Source organism: Leuciscus leuciscus (genome assembly GCF_965113295.1).
Source record: "Leuciscus leuciscus genome assembly, chromosome: 10".
Classification (NCBI taxonomy): domain Eukaryota; kingdom Metazoa; phylum Chordata; class Actinopteri; order Cypriniformes; family Leuciscidae; genus Leuciscus; species Leuciscus leuciscus.
This window is the reverse complement of record NC_138734.1, coordinates 1,967,886-1,989,974: the sequence shown is the minus strand read 5'-3', so window position 1 is coordinate 1,989,974 and position 22,089 is coordinate 1,967,886. Positions and strand designations below refer to the sequence as shown.

The 22,089-nt window shown below is 39.9% G+C and overlaps 1 protein-coding gene across 1 annotated transcript in view; it reads right to left on the bottom strand.

The window, feature by feature from the left end:
• cd276 (CD276 molecule) overlaps window positions 1-22,089 on the bottom strand; it is a 127,866-nt gene that overhangs the window by 83,010 nt on the left and 22,767 nt on the right. Inside the window, exon 3 of the mRNA XM_082182288.1 lies at window positions 6,428-6,775. Coding sequence (XP_082038414.1) covers window positions 6,428-6,775 — 348 coding nt within the window. The remainder of the gene's footprint in view (window positions 1-6,427; window positions 6,776-22,089) is intronic.

The window sequence follows — 22,089 nt, the reverse complement described above, 5'->3', positions numbered from 1 at the left end:
TGCTTATGAGCGGCGATCTCTCTCTCGAGAAACCACGCTTGTGCATTTTTTTCTCTGATTCGATCATAAACTTGCGCTTTACGTACCGTTTCACAGCTGGCGCGTTTTTTTCACACAGCGCGCGTTCTGGGACTGAACACAGCAATGTTACTAGGTCCCGACCCGGCATCGATCCCGGCATAAATCCCGGGTCCTGTTTACGTTCACACAGAAGTGTTCTGGCAATTTGCCGGCAATTTCCCGGGTTCAAAGAGCTGTGTGAAAGGGGCTTATGTGTCAGGTTCTGATAGGATAACGTCTTCATGTGTTGTGTTATCATTGGTTCTTTGTCTTATGTGTCACGTTTTGATTGGTTCCTTGTTTCACTGTGTTTGTTGTTAGGTCATAGTCTGTTAGTACAGCGCTTACAATGTGCTGCAACTTTTATTCCAAAGTGACTTATATAATACATTCAACATCAAATAAGCAAAAAGTAGACACATACAGGTTTTTATAGACATATTTCTCATGTCTGTTCTGTAAGTATTTGCTGTGTTTTGGTTCATTCTTGTGACGCGCTCCAGAAAGAAGTTCACGGAGACAGAGACGGCAGAGCATCATGTTGGCTTTCTTTATTTTACGAAAGCTAATGTTTTGTTATTTTGAGTGAACACGAAAATAGACCCTTTACAGTTCGAATGATGTCTTCAGACCATAGTGTAGACTGAAGACTGATATATGTATGACCATAGATGACAGAGTATTTATAAGTTATTTCTGCTGCTATAAGGAAAGAAAATCCATCAGCCTATTCGTCATCAAAGTAAAAATGCAGTCATCCAAACACAGAAATGTTTTTCCGAACACATTTTGTGCATGTGAAGGATGCTGTTTTATGTGGATATTGGGGCACGAGTGAAATACAAAGCCTTGTTTACATAATCAATAATAGTTTAGCATCCAAATACATGCAAACATTTAGATTTGTGCCAAATGCGATAGGAGCACAACGCAAATTTCAGTTTTGCTTTAAATTAATTAATTTGGGTTTTTAAATAAATAAAAATAAATAAAAATAAAAATTAATTTAAATAAATGTTGTTTGTGATGAATGGCACTATTATTTATGTTTATTTTATAGACTATTATATTTGTCCTTCCTGATTTGTTTTGTTCTGAATACCATTAAATTAAAAGGATTTGTAGTCGAGTGAGGGGAAATAAATGGTATTTGTAAACATTTAGTTTTATTTAACGGTTTTTACATTATTTTGAACGTAATAATAAAATGCGACTGATACACCGATGCTATTTATCTTAGTTTTTTATCTCTCAACATCTTACGTTTGACCCAGTGCAACTTATTTTCTGGAAAATTTTGTTTTATTGAAAAGATCATATTTACAGATTGGCACCATTTGCGCCAATAAAACAAGCATAAGCTATTGAGTTTATTACTCCCATCCACATTAACTTTGGGTTTAATCACTGTTATAATTAAAAAGGGGGTCTTTGGAACATTTTCTGCTCTATAGACCTTATGCGCCGGAGAAACGAGGGCGCCGCCATCTTTAGAATATTGTCTTTGAACTTCCGTTTTTGCGGTCGCTCTGTATATCTCTATGGTGCTGCTGTCCAGGAGTAATTCGCTTTTGAAGTGGATTTACTTAATGTAAAGTTAACAAAAGTTATCATGAGGACTGTAATGTTTAAAGCAGATGTCTTAACAAATGTCAGTAGACCGGGAAGATTTTAAAACGAGCCGTTCATTCATAAATAAGAAATATCACTGTGAAAATACAGACCGGAAGACAAAAGACAACGAGCACAGCGCTGAAAAGGGGCGGGGCTACATAAGGTCTATAAGGCCCCAAAAAGGCTGAAAACCCCTGTGTTAATGATCATTTGTGATCAACTAAGCCTTTAAGGGCCCTATTTTAACGATCTAAGCTCATGGTCTAAAGCAAGTTCACTCAGGGCGTGTCCGAATCCACTTTTGCTAGTTTAACAACGGGGAAAATGGTCGGTGCTCCCGGCGCTGGTCTAAAAGAGTTGTCCCTATTCTCATAATGAGTAATGGGTGTGGTTTGGGATTTACGTGCGTTAAACCAATCAGAGTCTCATCTCCCTTTCCCTTTAAAAGCCAGTTGCGCTCGCGCCATGGCGGATTCGCTATTTGCATGACGACAGTGGAAAGACCGAACGCGTCTCCAGAGAGCAAACGGATCTGCTCGTGCGCGAGGTAAAAGTGCCAAAGCAGAACATCTACGGGACAAGCCGGATTCACCATATCTTTATGTACACCATAATCATCTCTTACATTGTAATCCTTTTATTTTAAATATTTGGCATGTTTGTGTGTTGCTGTGTGTCCCTGTGTGTGTAATAAGCAGAGAGTGTGTGTAATAAGCAGAGTGTGTGTGTGTGTGTGTGTGTGTGTGTAATAAGCAGAGTGTGTGTGTGTGTGTGTGTGTGTGTGTGTGTGTAATAAGCAGAGCGTACACGTGTTGTGGAGCCGCCTATAGGCGCACATTACTAACGTGCTCTTTAAATTTACTTTAGACCAGGTTTCAGTTGGTCAACGACTCAGTCTATTTCAGTTCCTCAAAATAGCAACGGTCCAACAATGCGCCTGAACACACACCTGAACACACGCCTGAACACACGCCTGAACACACACCTAAACACACTCCTGAACACACACCTGAACACACACCTAAACACACTCCTGAACACACACCTGAACACACGCCTGAACACACGCCTGAACACACACCTAAACACACTCCTGAACACACACCTGAACACACACCTAAACACACTCCTGAACACACACCTGAACACACACCTAAACACACTCCTGAACACACACCTGAACACACGCCTGAACACACGCCTGAACACACACCTAAACACACTCCTGAACACACACCTGAACACACACCTAAACACACTCCTGAACACACACCTGAACACACACCTGGTTCTCAGACCAGCAGCTCAGGGGCCACAGATGGGCGCAAATGCATTTGCTATTTAAACAACGTGACGCAGGACGTGAAAATGAAAACTGCGTCGGGCTGAAACTAGCAAAACACACTAGCATCGCGCTTGGTGCTGCATTGCGCCGGGTGTAAGATAGGGTCCTATGTGTCATATAAACCCATAATAATTACAGATGACAAATGTTTGTGGTACTAATTGAAAATCTCCTGAAGAATCGGTTGCAGCCTTATGAAAGCTCAAAATAATCCTGCTAATAAACAGTAAAGGTTATAATGTTCAGCACTGAAAATGACAGGATTGCTTTTGTTTAATCTTCATTAGACGTACAGAATCAGACAGGAGTGGTGCGTCTCAGAGCATTAATATTCCTTAATTCAATGCATGGAGAGAGAGCGGCGAGAGAGACTGAGAGGAAGAGAGAGGAGAATGGGAAAATGCCATCTATAGATCATAAATAATGATGTACCCCGGTAAGTCTGAGTGCACTCAGCCATAAAAATAATAACACATATAGGCGGCTACAGTTGAGCACGTTCTCCAGGGATTGCAGGACGCGGGCCATCAATCACACGAAATCCTAACAATCGATATGACTGTATATTGATCAGGGTCATTGAGAGAATCGCATATAAATGATTGTGGTCTTTATTGGGCCTTTGCAAAAGCACTAAGCATTTTATAGCCAATAATCAAGATGTGCATAGATATCAATCACACAACACGCCTGCAATATCCATAAGTGATGTACTGTGCATAATAACACACATTACGATAAAGTACATATACAGTACATAATAATGCAGTGATATCTAGCATCCGTTCACTGAGGCCTTCAGCACTATCAGCAATGATATTTCAGCTTTCATATATCTGACTCCAGTCTCATACAGATGATATGGATTATATCGATTTTGCAGACAGTCGATTCTCTAGATTAAAGTAACGCATGGGGTTCAGTGCAAGTTAGGCTCTATTGATGCCATTTGTGGCATAATGTCAATCATCACAGAAAATCATTTTAACTTGGCCCGCAGTTTATTCAGGAAAATGAGGCACTTGCAAAAAACAATTCACCAACAAACGACCATTCAATTAGTGAGATTAACTAGTTTTATGTGTTATCTTATAAATGTGTTTTTTTTTTTTTTTTTTATGGCTTTAGTGTTAGTTTCAGTTAAATATAATAACCCTGCCAGAAATAAAAATTCAGGAATCAATTACTCACACAATGTTGTTACAAACTCATAAGACTGTCGTTCATCTTCGAAACTCAAACAAACAATTTTGTATTTATTTATTTCCCTGCAGTGAAAGTCCATTCTTAAGACGCAAGTAAACAAGCGGATTAATCAAAGTCTTCTGAAGACATGATTACTGAATTAAAAAGATTTAATTTAGACTTTTTATTACGTATATAACACATAACAACCTGCCTACAAAATTATAAAAAAAAAAAACAAGGATAACACTTTATTTTACAGTGTCCTTGTTACATGTTACATGTACTTACCATAGTAATAACAGTAAATTATGCATAATTACATGCAACTTACCCTAACCCTACCCTACTCTAACCCTATAGTAAGTACATGTAGTTGATTAAAGGGGGGGTGAAATGCTATTTCATGCATACTGAGTTTTTTACACTGTTAAAGAGTTGGATTCCCATGCTAAACATGGACAAAGTTTCAAAAATTAAGTTGTACGTTTGATGGAGTATTTCTGTGCCAAAAATACTCCTTCCGGTTTGTCACAAGTTTCGGAAAATTTTTTTCGAGTATGGGGGTGTGTGACGTCAGATGGGGCGGAATTTCCTTATACGGGTCCTAAGCATAGACAGTATAAGAAGTGGACAGAGCCATCTCATTGGAACTCAATTGAGACAAGTGAAGACGAGACAAGACGATTTTTTAGCACTTCCGTTCCTGACGCGCAGACTCAAACCGACTCAAACTAAGCTTGACGACGTGAGCAATCTGTCTGACAGATGTAAATCTTCTAGTAGCTGTGCGTGCAAACTGCCAACGTTAATCTTGCAGAGACGGCGAGCTTGAGCAAAGAGTTCTTGGCATGAGTGAGCAGGAGTAAGTATTCTGATAAATTATTTTGACAGTATAATATATCTATGGGCTTCTCTCTTGACGTCCCCCCGATTGCCTGCGAGCTTCTCCTCCTGTCTGTACGGTAATCTCTCTACTGTGCGACAGAGAGTCGAGTGGTTATGACGCAATCGTTAGCCTATTGTTACAAAAACTGCTTCTACGGGGCCATAATGTAACATAGAAGGTAATGGAGCCCTTTATACATTGTCGTGTTTCTTTAGAAATAAATAATGGACAAATGGAGTCTTTAAACGCCTCAGATGTAAAGTTACTCGCTGTCAAAGTGACGCCAAAATGAATGGGAGTCAATGGAATGCTAACGCAAGTGAAGTTCTGCTACAAGATGGCGGCACGCGGCCGGCTTCAACATCCGGTCGATGGATTACTCGCCTGGTCCTAAGGGCACTTCTCCCGGAAGGGCGCACGCACCCATAGACCAGAGCGAGAGAGCGAAAGCAGTACGCCCATCAAAGCGCTGTGCTCGGCTTTAGGTAAGTCATCAACGGAGTTGTGCAAGTGTTCTTGGTTGTTCCCTGCATTTCGACAATGATTGTTTTATAAACAAGGCCCAGTTCGACGCCGGATTTGCAGATCGTCTAATGCTTAAGGATGGAGCCGTCCCAACGATAAAGGTTCACGGTCGTGCGTTGGAACCGCAGGCGGTGAATAAAACTGCTTCAAATGTCTGTGTGTTGTTAGCTATCGGCGCGTAAGCACAGCAAGTAAACAACATGATCACATATAGTTAATGTATCTATGGAGCATGCGATGTATGGTGTGTGTGTGATTCGCACTCGTGATTCTTTAGCTCCGCCCACACGGCACGCCTCCAGCCGCTCGTTTTTTTCCGGAAAGACTCGGTACAGCCTATTTTTCTTTTATAAATATAATAAAACTAAAGACTTTTTTGAGATATGAAGGATGCAATACTACTCTATAGGTACTCAAGATTAACATGAGATTGACTGAAACTGATTGTTTCACCCCCCCTTTAATATTACTCAGTACTTAAATATATAATTACACTGTAACAATGACACCTTAAAATAAAGTGTAACCAAAACAAGTTTTTACGTAATAATTCATGTTATGTTTTAATAAAAAATCTGAGCTGGAGTGAGTTACTGTAAGTGGGATTTTTGCTTTAAAAACAATCAAAAGTATTTTAATCGCTACAAATGCTGTCGACAGAGCTAAACTTAAAGACAACACCAACATTTATCTCTATGTAATCAATTAATTAATGAAGTTTGTATGTCCACCTTCCCAACATTCCCTTTTCATAGGAGAGCTTCACTTCCTGTGTGATGGCCGGTCCTGCTCTCTGATTGGTTGATTACCTGCGACTTGCATTAGCATGGCTCCGCTGCTGTACGCCTGGACTCTGACGAAACACGAGTAACTTCCCTCGTCCGCGACGCGCACGTTCTTCAGCAGGAGCGAGGCGTTCCCGAACCTCAGCTGACCGGGGAACAGGCTGGTGCGGTTGGAGAACCGCTCGTCTTGGTCGGTCAGCTGATCCCGGCTCTCCCAATAATTGTGTACGGTGCGCTTGGTGTCCGACAGCTGCCAGAACACGCTCAGCTCCGACAGGTTAAACTCGGAGACTCCGGAGAAAGAGCAGTTCAGGACGGTGTCCATCCCAAACTGAGACACCACAGGGGATTCTGGGACGTGCACCATGAGAGCTGCGGAAGATAAGATAAGATAAGTTAAGTCATCATGATATTAAATAGTATATTGCACAGAATCTGCTCATATCTGGCTTACTTGAACACACGTCACTACACAACAAATAAACACATTGAAGCAATAGCGAAGATTAACAGGAATTTGGTGAACAGAAAAGACATTGTTATTTTTTTGATGTTCATGTTTTTGATGTTCCTTGTCCTGTATTGATCTGTCCACCTAAAACACATTTTTGGTGATGAGGATGAAAGAGGAAGAGGAGATGCTGGATAACCGGATTTAGTTTGAATAAGAAATTAATGTATGAAACCCAATTTTATAATATATATATATTTATATAGCCAAATCTGCCAGTGAGTGAAAAAGTTCATTCAAACCCTGTTTATTATCATTGTATGCACACAGTAGTAAACATCAACGAAATGGAGTTAGCAGCTCAAAAAAAGTGTTGTATAGAGTTGTATTGTATAAGTATAGTGTTGTTGTTAGTTAGTGAGTTAGTGCAAGAGTACTTTAAAAACAAGCTCAGTATTTCGGGTACGTGCATGACATGTGTAAACACTGTTCATAGTAAAACAGATAAAACAGTATATTATGATGGTAAACAATACAAACAAGGAGAGAGAGAGAGAGAGAGAGAGAGAGAGAGAGAGAGAGAGATTCATTAAAGGAGTCAGGACTGAATTCATCATATGTTCATTGATCTTGTCAAATAAGAAAGCTTGATGAATAATGAAAAGAACAGCTTGTATTGAACCTGGGCTGCAAAAACTGAAAGGTCAAGGTTTATCTGATTAGGTAATATATAACAACCATATTTCTCCAATCACAAACAAAAAAGTAGTCACGTATTCTGAAAAAGTAAAACAGTAAAACAGAAAAAAAATATACAGTGGGAGAGAGGGCAGAAAATGGTCTGGATGAGAATTATATATATATATATATATATATATATAGAGAGAGAGAGAGAGAGAGAGAGAGAGAGAGAGAGAGAGAGAGAGAGAGAGAGAGAGGGGAAATCCAAGCTTTAAAATATTATTAAAATATATTGTATACATTAATATTAATATATAAGCTGAGCATGACAAAAAAAAATAATTCACTACAAGAATTTTTATGAATTATTTAATATTTTATTAATTTCCATGACTTTTTCAGGCCTTTAAATCCCAATTGTATAATTTTCAGGATTTCCATGACTGCGCAAAACTTGTCTTTATGGCACAAATAAACTTTACCAACATTATATGGATGGATGGATGGATGGATGGATGGATGGATGGATGGATGGATGGATGGATGGATGGATGGAGGAACGGACTGATGGATGGATGGATGGATGGATGGATGGATGGATGGATGGATGGATGGATGGATGGATGGATGGGTGGAGGAACGGACTGATTGATGGGTGGGTGGGTGGATGGATAGATGAATGGATGGATGGATGAATTGATGAATGGATGAATGGATGAATGGATGAATGGATGGATGGGTGTGTGGATGGATGGATGGATGGATGGATGGATGGATGGATGGATGGGTGGCCATAGAAGCTTTGATTGGACAGAGAAAAGGATAGAACAATAGATGAAAGGATGGAAAGAGAGAACAATAGAATGAAAGATAAATGTATGATTGGATGGATGGATGGATGGATGGATGGATGGATGGATGGATGGATGGATGGATGGATGGATGGATGGATAAATAGTATCCCCTTTAAGGTTGACAAGCACTTCAATTATTTCACTGCACACACACACACACACATTCAAACTAATATTGACACTGATGATTTTTTCATAATGATCAAGTGTCGAAGGAAATAAAGATCAACATTTCCACATTTGAATTTCCTAATTAGTCAGTCAGTTCTCCGTCTATACTAACAGTAGCGCATCATATCCAAACAGTAGACAGGAGAAATTATGTTTTGTTTTCATTAATGGATGCAATATATAATTGTGTTTTTGTGGGAGATGATGCTAGATTATTATTTGTCTGCTCTGTGTTATTCTGCTTCTGTTGGTCTACCTTAAGAGTGTTTGATGATTGATGCATCCGAGCTCACAAAAGGAACGTCGTAAAAAACTGTCCATCTTTTCCTCCCACCGGCACGTGATCGCTGTTTCTGCCGTCACACACACACCAAACCAGCGGACAGCAGAAGCACATCGACACACACACGACCCTCCACACGTTACATGTGTTACTATAGTGAAAGCACATGTCCACACGTTACATATGTTACTATAGTAAAACCACGTGTCCACACATTACACGTGTTACTACAGTGAAAGCACGTGTCCACGCGTTACATATGTTACTACAGTGAAAGCACGTGTCCAAACGTTACATATGTTACTATAGTAAAAGCACGTGTCCACACATTACACGTGTTACTACAGTGAAAGCACGTGTCCACGCGTTACATATGTTACTACAGTGAAAGCACGTGTCCACACGTTACATATGTTACTATAGTGAAAGCACGTGTCCACACGTTACGTTACAATAGTGAAAGCACATGTCCACACGTTGCATGTGTTATTATAGTGAAAGCCCATGTCTACACGTTACATGTGTTAAAATAGTGAAAGCCCGTGTCCACAAGTTACATATGTTACTATAGTGAAAGCATGTGTCCACACGTTACATATGTTACTATAGTGAAAGCATGTGTCCACACGTTACATATGTTACTATAGTGAAAGCACGTGTCCACACGTTACATATGTTACTATAGTGAAAGAACGTGTCCACATGTTACATATATTACTATAGTGAAAGCACGTGTCCACACGTTACATATGTTACTATAGTGAAAGCATGTGTCCACACGTTACATATGTTACTATAGTGAAAGCACATGTCCACAAGATACATGTGTTACTATAGTGAAAGCACGTGTCCACACGTTACATATGTTACTATAGTGAAAGCACGTGTCCACACGTTACATATGCTACTACCGTATTTTTCGGACTATAAGTCGCACTTTTTTTCATAGTTTGGCTGGTCCTGCGACTTATAGTCAGGTGCGACTTATATCAAAATTAATTCAGACTGAGATGAACCATGAGAAAACATTACCGTCTACAGCCGCGAGAGGGCGCTCTAGTTGGCGGAGTTGTTCAGAAGCGACACCAAGGATGAAGAAAATGATGTGGAATGAGATCGCGGGAGCTTGGTGAACTTGTTTACTGGTAACTTGCTTGTTGGACTCGCTGGCTTATGTTAATTTAGCCTATTCAGCCTCCCAGGTATATGTTCTTTATGCTATTGTGTAGCTGAATAACTGTTAATGTGTTGCGTTAACATACCGGACACCTATTCAGCCTGTTGTTCTGTGTGCTACTGTGTAGTTGAATAACTTGCCTTTCCAGATTAAATGTCTGTTCTTGGTCTTGGATTTTGTGAAATAAATTCTAAATAAATGCGACTTATAGTCCAGTGCGACTTATATATGTTTTTTTCCTCTTCATGACGCATTTTTTGACTGATGCGACTTATACTCCGGAGCGACTTATAGTCCGGAAAATACGGTATAGTGAAAGCAAGTGTCCACACGTTACATATGTTACTATAGTGAAAGCACGTGTCCACACGCACATGTCCACAAGTTACATGTGTTACTAAAGTGAAAGCACATGTCCACACGTTACATGTGTTACTATAGTGAAAGCACAGGTCCACACGTTACATGTGTTATTATAGTGAAAGCACATGTCCACATGTTACATATGTTACTATAGTGAAAGCACGTGTCGGCACGTTACATGTGTTACTATAGTGAAAGCACGTGTCCACATGTTACATGTTACTATAGTGAAAGCACATGTTACATATGTTACTATAGTGAAAGCACGTGTCCACATGTTACATATGTTACTATAGTGAAAGCACGTGTTACATATGTTACTATAGTGAAAGCACGTGTCCACACGTTACATATGTTACTATAGTGAAAGCACGTGTCCACACGTTACATATGTTACTATAGTGAAAGCACGTGTCCACACGTTACATATCTTACTATAGTGAAAGCACGTGTCCACAAGTTACATATGTTACTATAGTGAAAGGACATGTCCACACGTTACATATGTTACTATAGTGAAAGCACGTGTCCACACGTTACATGTTACTATAGTGAAAGCACGTGTCCACAAGTTACGTTACTACAGTGAAACCATGTGTCCACACGTTACATGTTACTATAGTGAAAGCACGTGTCCACACGTTACATATGTTACTACAGTGAAAGCACGTGTCCACACGTTACATATGTTACTACAGTGAAAGCACGTGTCCACACGTTACATATGTTACTATAGTGAAAGCACGTGTCCACACGTTACATATGTTACTATAGTGAAAGCACGTGTCCACACGTTACATATGTTACTATAGTGAAAGCACATGTTACATGTTACTATAGTCAAAGCACGTGTCCACACGTTACATGTTACTATAGTGAAAGCACGTGTCCACACGTTACATATGTTACTATAGTGAAAGCACGTGTCCACAAGTTACATATGTTACTATAGTGAAAGCACGTGTCCACAAGTTACATATGTTACTATAGTGAAAGCACATGTCCACACGTTACATATGTTACTATAGTGAAAGCACGTGTCCACACGTTACATATGTTACTATAGTGAAAGCACGTGTCCACAAGTTACATATTTTACTATAGTGAAAGCACGTGTCCACACGTTACATATGTTACTATAGTGAAAGCACGTGTCCACACGTTACATGTGTTACTATAGTGAAACCATATGTCCACATGTTACATATGTTACTATAGTGAAAGCACATGTCCACACGTTGCATGTGTTATTATAGTGAAAGCACGTGGCCACACGTTACATGTGTTACAATAGTGAAAGCACGTGTCCACATGTTACATGTGTTACTATAGTGAAAGCACGTGTCCACACGTTACATGTTACTATAGTGAAAGCACGTGTCCACACGTTACATGTTACTATAGTGAAAGCACGTGTCCACACGCACATGTCCACAAGTTACATGTGTCACTATAGTGAAAGCACATGTCCACACGTTACATGTTACTATAGTGAAAGCACATGTACACACGTTATATGTGTTATTATAGTGAAAGCACATGTCCACACGTTGCATGTGTTATTATAGTGAAAGCACGTGTCCACACATTACAAATGTTACTATAGTGAAAGCACGTCCACACGTTACATGTGTTATTATAGTGAAAGCACGTGTCCACATGTTACATGTGTTACTATAGTGAAACCACATGTCCACACATTACATATGTTGCTATAGTGAAAGCACGTGTCCACACGTTACATGTTACTATAGTGAAAGCACGTCCACACGTTACATGTGTTACTATAGTGAAACCACACGTCCACACATTACAGATGTTGCTATAGTGAAAGCACGTGACCACACGTTACATGTGTTACTATAGTGAAACCACACGTCCACACGTTACATATGTTGCTATAGTGAAAGCACATGTCCACACGTTACATGTGTTACTATAGTGAAATCACGTGTATGGAAAGCCAAGAGGGCCAAAAACGCGTCTTTTAACACGTCAACAACGCGTATTTTACGTGCATTCAACGCGCTAAATACACGTGACAAATCAGAGCGTTAAATACGCATATTCAAAAGTAATTAAATACGCATGAAATACACATTAAAAATCTGTTTGAACAGGTCAGTGTCATTGGCTGCTGAAGACTTGGGTCTAACCATTTCTGTGAGCTTAGGGGGGTGTACCGTTCATTGACTAGACTACCACCATTGAACATGCTATAGATCAGCTCATTCAGCCTATTTATTTTGTCCTTTTTTGTCCTTTTTATTTTTTAATAGCCTATAGAAATAATATATTTAAATGGCAGTTTTATGAAAATTTAGCCCTGCAGAGTTCAGCTAAATGATTTAAAAAAAAAAACTGTAATCAATTTTCAGTGACATCAATTCTGATTTAAAATAGTAATTAGATTAGATTCAACTTTATTGTCATTACACAAGTACAGGTACAAGGCAACGAAATGCAGTTTAGGTCTAACCAGAAGTGCAATAGCAGCAAGTGCAGGATATACAGTGGTTCCATAAGTGCAGAACATGGATATGTACTGAATAAATATAGAGTTGAATACTATTATAAACAAAAATTTACAGATAGATTTGTCCTATGAATATAATATACAGATAACTATTACTGTGAACAGAATTTACAGCTAGATATGTACTGAATATAATATACAGATGTATATACAGATGGCTAATATACAGATGGCTATTACTATAAACAGTATTTTTACAGATAGATATGTACTGAATATATATACAGATGGGTGTTACTATAAACAGAATGTGAGCATAATATACAGATGGCTATTACTATAAACAGAATTTTACAGATAGATATGTACTATGAATATATATATACAGATGGGTGTTACTATAAACAGAATGTGAGCATAATATACAGATGGCTATTACTATAAACAGAATTTTACAAATAGATATATGTATAAGTTAGGCTAAAATGAGCAGTATAACAATGGATTTAAAGTAGTGCAAATAAAGTTTGGACAGAAGCTATCCGAGTGAAAGTGCAGTGGAAGTAATTGCATATTACAGTTAAAGTACGGTATTGCAAATGTATATGTAAACAGTCGGTACTGTAAATAAACAGTCGGCAGTGCAAATTGAGCATATTCCAGTCAAGGTAGTAGTGCAAGATGCATATGTAAACAGTTGTTTCTGTAATAACAGTCAGCAGTGCAAATGAACATTATAGTATTGCAAATAACAAAATGGAGGCAGGTGTGAGGAGGGAGAGGAGAGTCAATCAGTATATGAGGGGAGTGGGATCAATGAGGGTTAGAGTTTAATAAAGAGACAGCTCTGGGGAAAAAACTGTTCTTTAGTCTGCTGGTCCTGGTCCGGAGGCACCTGAAACGCCTGCCGGAGGGCAGGAGAGAAAACAGTCTGTGGGCTGGGTGAGAGGAGTCCTTAAGGATGCTGCGAGCTCGATGCAGACAGCGTTTCCTCTGGATGTGCTCGATGGCAGGTAGTGGAGTCCCAGTGATGCGCTGGGCGGTTTTCACCACCCGCTGCAGTGCCTTGCGCTCTGCAACAGAACAGCTCCCATACCACACTGTAGCACAGTTGGTCAGGATGCTTTCTATTGCACAGCGATAGAAGTTCACCAGGATAGTGGAGGAAAGCTGATTCTTCCTCAGTGTCCTCAGGAAGAAAAGGCGCTGGTGAGCCTTCTTGACCAGGCTGGAGGTGTTGGTTGTCCAGGTCATGTCCGCCGAGATGTGGGTCCCCAGGAACTTGAAACTGGAGACACGCTCAACAGCCATTCCATTGATGTGGATGGTGTCGTGTGTGCCTCTTGACACTTTCCTGAAGTCCACGATGAGCTCCTTCGTTTTGGTGGTGTTGAGGAGCTGGTTATTTTCAGTGCACCATGTGGCCAGGTGCTTGATCTCCTCCCTATAGGCAGTCTCATCGTTGTTGCTGATGAGACCAATCACCGTAGTGTCGTCCGCAAACTTGACGATGGAATTAGATCCGTACACAGGCTTGCAGTCAGAGGTGAAGAGGGAGTAGAGAAACGGGCTTAGCACACAGCCCTGTGGTACACCAGTGTTGAGTGTGATGGACGTGGAGCAGTTGGAGCCTGATCGAACATTCTGGGGTCTGTTGGTCAAAAAGTCCAAAATCCAGTTGCACATGGAGGAGTTGATGCCCAGGTCTCCAAGTTTGGCTATTAACTTAGTTGGGATGACAGTGTTGAATGCTGAGCTGAAGTCAACAAACAGCATGCGTGCATAAGTGTTCTTATTGTCCAGATGTGTGAGCACAGAGTGCAGTGCCATGGAAACTGCATCCTCTGTGCTCCTATTGCTACGGTAGGCAAACTGGTGTGAGTCCAATGTGGATGGAAGAGAGTCTTTTAGGTGTGCCAGGACCAGCCGCTCAAAGCACTTCATTACGATGGGTGTGAGTGCTACAGGGCGGTAGTCGTTAAGGCACTTCGGGCTGGAGTGTTTTGGCACTGGCACAATGGAAGTGCATTTAAAGCATGTTGGTACAGCTGCTTGGGCAAGAGACAGGTTGAAAATGTCTGTAAAAACCCCAGCGAGCTGCTCCGCACATGCCCTGAGTACGCGTCCAGGGATGTTGTCTGGTCCAGCAGCCTTGTGCGCGCTGATCCTGCTCAGTGCATTGCAGACATCTGTGGAGGAGAGTGTGATCGGCGGGTGGTCAGCTGAGGATTTGAGCTTGGTGGCAGTTTCTCTGTTGTCTCTTTCAAAGCGAGCATAAAAGTCATTTAGCTCGTTCAGGAAGTTGACATCAGTGGCTGCGGGGGTGGAGTGAGTGGGTTTGTAGTCACTGATGGCCTGAATGCCCTGCCACATGCGCCGAGGGTCAGCGTTGGAAAAGTGTCCCTCTATCTTAAGCTTGTAGCAGTGCTTGGCCTCTTTGATGCCCCTTTTCAGATTTGCTCTGGATGTGCTATAGGCTTGTGCATCTCCTGATCTGAAGGCAGTGTTGCGTGTCTTCAATAGGAGTCGCACTTCCCTGTTCATCCATGGCTTCTGATTTGGGTATGTGGTGATCTGCTTCTGGGTTGTAACACTGTCAATGGTGGTATTGATATAATCCAGTACAGAGGAGGTGTAGCAGTCAATGTCCGTGTGAGAGCCACTGGTGGCTTGAGAAGCAAACATACTCCAGTCTGTGTGTAGAAACCTTTCCTGGAGTGAGGAATCTGCCCCCACAGGCCACACCTTGATGGTCTTCACTGATGGCTTCACGCGATTGATGAGAGGTGCATATTTGGGGGTGAGGAACAAAGAAAGGTGATCTGACTGTCCCAGGTGGGGTAATGCATATGTTAACAAACTGACCCACTGTACATTTTATCATGCAGATGATTTGTATGATCACAAGCTTGGATGTCAGCTGGCCTGGCTCAGTCAGAGTCTGTGTTCTGTCAGTGCTTGAGGAAGGTAAAGTAAGTGGGGAACTGGAAAAATGAGTTAGCTTTAATATCACAGTCTCATCTCAGTAAACTGCTGGTTAGGTTTGAACTCTGCCACAGGGTGTCCGGGAAGAGACTTGGTGAAAAGATGTTGGAAATTTGAGAGTTGTCACCACAACAACTCAGTTATAAACAAGGATTGAATAGTTGTCCTTAGTTGTGTGTGTATTTACCGTGTGGTTTTCTATAGAAACAGAAAATGCAGAGTAAATATAATAACATTAAATATTACAGATATACACATGATGAATATTAAGCAAAATGACTTGCTATGTCATATACATTAAGTTAAACAGTAAACAGCTTGATTTGTTCTATACTGTATCAGCTGTGCTCTGTCTGGACATGTTCTTAAGAATATCTCAAAAACGAGCACTTAGACAGTGAACTATGGCCTTAGCAGGGTCACTGTATACAGTAGTGTAACGGAGAACACAGGTGACTTTCCCCAAAATGAATCAAAAAAGGCTGTGACATATACTTACAACTATGAATTATATTTTCTCTTGATCTGGTGCCAATTACACTGAGTTGTTGCAGGGGTTTGGTTCATAGCTTCAAGCTTCATGAGCTGTTTCATGGCATCAGCAAAGCCTGACTGCTTTGGTTTGGTTTTGTCTACTCAAATCTAATCCTTTAACCCTGAGTTTGTTCAGCTACCTTCATGATATAGGTATAGGTGTGCAGTACAGCTAGTCTTCTCCTAGCCTTTTAATACTCTCAGTAAGCCAATCAAGTCTGTCACATTGGTAAACATGCCTATAAACTGTCACAAAATCAGCCGTAAAATTAATTCCAGCTGTTATGAAGTGTACAATAGGCTTCTCAGTAACAATCCAGATTACTTGCAGAAATAAACTGTGTGTGGTTCTAAAAAAAACAAACATAATAAGCTACTTAGTATTTGTATGTTTATATGTGTATTTAAATGTTATAAAGTGCTATAACAAATTGCCTCATCATTTTTACAGATAAATTGCTTTAATATCAATGATCAGGGTGGCCTAGGACTTATACTTCTGCTGTCAGGAAAGCCAAATCAAGTTATTACACCTGGCCTGACCTGAGCACAAGCTCTCATTCTAATCCTGAAAGTCTTCAATACTTATATATAAAGTCTTAAATACCATATTTAAATACTTTAAGTCTTTAAATTCATTTAAATTGATAATACCACCTGTGTACCTAATTACTGTTTGTCTGAGTGCACAATCTCTGAACAGGTTTCAGTAAGTGCACCTGTTTGTGACAGCTGTATATGTAAGCACAACACAAGCTCACGTTGTTTTCCAAAGACAGCGATTACAATGGTCTGTGTCTTAAACCTGCACTGACTGCTTACCTCCACTGGAACTGATCTCCACACACAAATGTTAATGCTTTGATGTTAAAGCTAGAATGTCCACTAATGTGTTTATTTACAATAAGGCATGAGTGGAGAAAAACAAGACAATTTTATTTTTATCAAAATTTTTTCATAAAACTGCAATTGAAATATATTATTTCTATAGGCTATTCAAAAAAAAGACAAAAAAGGACAAAATAAATAGGCTGAATGAGCTGATCTATAGCATGTTCAATGGTGGTAGCCTAGTCTATGAACGGCACACCCCCCTAAGCTCACAGAAATGGTTAGACCCAAGTCTTCAGTAGCCAATGACACTGACCCGTTAAAAACTGATTTTTAATGTGTATTTCATGCGTATTTCACGTATATTTAACGCGCTGATTTGTCACGCGCATTCAACGCGTATTTAACTTTGTCGTTGACGTGTTAAAATTCACGTGTTTTTGGCCCTCTTGGCCTTCCATACATGGAGAGCGTCTCAGGATCAGCGCACGGCGGGACAGGAGCGATGATGACGTCACGGAAACTTCAGGAACACGTCAGTCCACACGTCATTAATGACGCTTAAATAAACCTCAATCTGTTCCCACACAGGGGGAGAGCGCTGTCAAACTGTGTGTGTGTGTGTGTGTGTGTGTGTGTGTGTGTGTGTGTGTGTGTGTGTGAGGACCAAGTGTCCCCACAAGGATAGTATTGAGATTCCCTACTTTGTGAGACTTGTTGCTGGTCCTCAAGGACAATTGATTAATACACATAATAATTGTATTTTTTTTTTAAATGTAAAAATACAGATAGTTTTGTGTGATGGGCAGGTTTAGGAGTCGGGTTAGTGTGTGTGTGTGTGTGTGTGTGTGTGTGTGTGTGTGTGTGTGTGTGTGTGTGTGTGTGTGTGTGTGTGTGTGTGTGTGAGTAGTGATCTACAATCAGTGAATAAACAGCACAGGCATTTAGAAGAGCAGGCATTCTCTCTTTTTCTCTCTCTTCTCTCTCTCTCTCTTCTTCTTTATCTTTAGGTCATGTTCCAAGAACATTTAAACTGGCAGTTATAAAACCTCTCATTAAGAAACCACAATTAGATCATAATAATCTAGCAAATTATAGACCCATTTCAAATCTTCCATTTATGTCTAAAATATTAGAAAAAGTGGTGTCCGCTCAACTGGGCTCTTTCTTGCAACAAAATGATATCTATGAAAAGTTTCAGTCTGGATTCAGACCGCATCATAGCACTGAAACTGCGCTCGTTAAAATCACAAATGATTTACTTTTTAGCTTCTGACCAAGGCTGTATCTCAATACTAGTTTTACTTGATCTTAGTGCTGCGTTCGATACTATAGATCATACATTACTCTTAGATCGACTACAAAATTATACTGGTGTTCAAGGACAAGCACTAAGCTGGTTCAAATCATACCTATCTGACCACTACCATTTTGTCTATTTAAATGGAGAAAAATCGATCATAACTCCAGTAAACTATGGAGTGCCGCAGGGATCTGTGTTAGGCCCTCTGTTATTTTCAATATATATGATGCCACTTGGAAATATTATAAGGAAACATGGAATTAGTTTCCATTGTTATGCTGATGACACTCAAATATATATTTCATCACGGCCGGATGAAAACGCTAAATTTTCCAAATTGACAGAGTGTGTTAAAGATACAAAAGATTGGATGACGCGTAATTTTCTTTTATTAAATCCAGACAAGACAGAGGTAATACTTATCGGTTCAAAAAACCGCCCACAAAACCTCGCACAATACAACTTTAACATCATAGGATGTCCTGTTACTTTATCCTCTACAGTAAAAGACCTGGGTGTTATACTCGATTGCAACCTGTCTTTTGAAAATCATATTTCATATGTTACAAAAACAGCCTTTTTCCACCTTAGAAACATTGCTAAGCTACGTAATATGCTATCAGTTTCTGATGCAGAAAAGTTAGTTCATGCATTCATGACCTCGAGACTGGATTACTGTAATGCCTTATTAGCTGGTTGTCCTGCATCCTCAATAAACAAGCTACAGTTAGTCCAAAATGCCACCGCTAGAGTTCTTACGAGATCAAGAAAATATGATCATATAACACCGATTTTATCATCACTGCATTGGTTACCTATAAAGTTCCGTATTAATTATAAGGTATTGCTACTGACTTATAAAGCCCTAAACGGCTTAGCTCCAGTCTATTTAACGGATCTTCTATCACCCTATAATCCATCGCGCTCTTTAAGATCACTAAATTCAAGGCTTTTGGTCATACCTAGGATATCCAGAACCACCAAAGGAGGGAGAGCATTTTCACATTTGGCTCCAAAACTCTGGAATAGTCTTCCTGATACTGTTCGTTGCTCAGACTCGCTCTCCCAGTTTAAAACTAGATTAAAGTCGCATCTCTTCAGCCAGGCATTCATATAATCCTACAGATCAAACTACAATCCGGCCTCTAGCTCATAAATGCCAGAGGAGAACTGGCCCCCGACTGAGCCTGGGTTCTCCCAAGGTTTTTTTTTTCTCCATTAGGTCACCTTATGGAGTTTTAGGACACCATTAGGTCACCTTATGGAGTTTTAGGACACCATTAGGTCACTTGATGGAGTTTTTCGGTTCCTTGCCACTGTTGCCTTTGGCTTGCTCAGTTGGGGATATTTTGGGGATATTTAATTTAATTTGATCAATCAATAAATTCCTCTTGAAACAAACTTTGTTGTATTATTTTAATTTAATACTGTGAAGCTGCTTTGATACAATCTGTATTGTGAAAAGCGCTATACAAATAAACTTGACTTGACTTGACTTGACTTGACTTCTCTCTCTCGTTGTCCAGCACCATTAACACCGGGTCAGATGTGAACTCAAACTAGCCCCTTATTTCCCTGTCTCACTCCTCAAACTCACTCCTCTCCTCTCCTCTCCTCTCCTCTCCTCTCCTCTCCTCTCCTCTCCGATATATTCCTGCTGTTCCCGCTAAAAGCTTCTGCTAGATCAATCATCAGTGGTGTTTCCAATGTTCCCGCACTCTTACATAATTCCTAATCCGGGCATTCACTGCAGACGAGGGGCAGATTCACATTTAAAGGGTTTGAATGAGGATTTGAGCTCTTTTCAATGGCCTTTCAGTGCTTTCGTTCGCAGACGTTCTGTGTTCCGATGCCATTTCTGCCACATACTGCATATTCGAATCTTTTAATTGTTTTCATACCTTTGTCAACTATATATAGCATTTTCATATGAAGCTGTTTATACACTATCAGCTGAAGCTGGCATGTGAAGGAGTGTGTACGCTGGGAAAATGCTTTGCCAGGGAATTTAAACGTGTCTAAATAAACTGGCTTGATTTATAAAGGAATCCGGCTGAACACATGAAGTCATCGGTCAGATGAGGTTTGAACTGTGTGTGTGTGTGTGTGTGTGTGTGTGTGTGTGTGTGTGTGTGTGTGTGTGTGTGTGTGTGTGTGTGTGTGTGTGTGTGTGTGTGTGTGTGTGTGTGTGTGTGTGTGTGTGTGTGTGAGTGTGTGTGTGTGTGTGTGTGTGTGTGTACTAATCCTATATCTCACAGTAGATGACTGATATGTGACGAGGATATGTTTTTTTGGTCCAAATCGAACACATTAAATTGATTAAAAGTGACAGTAAAGACATTTATAATGTTACAAAAGATTATATTTCAAATAAATGCTGTTCTTTTGAACATAAAGTCAGTCTGCCGTTCATTAATATCATTTACAGAGATGAATCTCACTGGTTAATCTTCTGTCCTACAGCCCATGTGAAGCCAGTGAACGGTGATATTCTGACAGTCCTGGAGGACGTCACACTTAAATTGACTGTAGATCTAGTCTAGACATCTAAAAATACTTCACAAATATAATATTTCACTTTCACAAAGTCATTGAGAGTAAACTCAGTTGGCTCAGACTGTGCCGGTCTCAGATTGGATCAGATCAGAAGTGAGTTTATGGTAAGTGACGGACCGGACTGTATCGGACACACACTCATCCTCCGCTCTTCTCCAGCTGTCTCCTTACATTTCAAATATAAATGTATATATATATATATTTCATATTTGCCTTTAACATCACAACCAGTCAGTGTTGCCATGACGTCACTTCCCCAGTCTCCAGACTGATGAGTCACATGACATTTACAGATCATTTAATTGGCTCAAAAATCTAGTCTTTTCTCCTCTATTGTGTCGTTTATTCGAGTGAAACACTTCAGGAACAAGAACAAATGTGGGCGGGGCTTGATTGTGTCTGTGGGGAATTGATTGGATGGTTCTGGTTTGCTATTGGCTGATCTCATGTGAGTGACAGGTTGCCCCGCCCACATCATCAGAGAAGAGAAGAGATGCTGCTGTTATTCTGATTCAAGATTATTAACACAATAATCATGTGCACCGAGAAATCATTTACAATAAATACTGCAATATTCCATAAAAAAATATTATTACTATTATATTATAATATTTATATTATAAATGATATTATAACTATTATTACTAGATGAGTAAAGTTTGTAAACAAAAAACAAACAAAAAAGTTTGTAAACAAACTTCGATGTCTGAAAGTTTGAATTTAACTTAAAAACATGTTGCTGGCATGATTTGGAATGTTTCTAATATGAATTAAGATGTTGTTAGCATGATTTAGCACATTGCCAGCATGTTTTAGCATGTTCGCCAGCATGATAACAAGTTGTCATGTCATGATTTAGCATGTTGCTAGCATGATTTAGCACATTGATAACATGAATTAGCATGTTGTCAACATTAAATAGCATGTTGCTAACATGAATTAGCATGTTGCTAACATGATTTAACATGCTTCTATCATTTGTTAGCATGTTGTTAGCATGTTTTAAAGGGATAGTTCACTT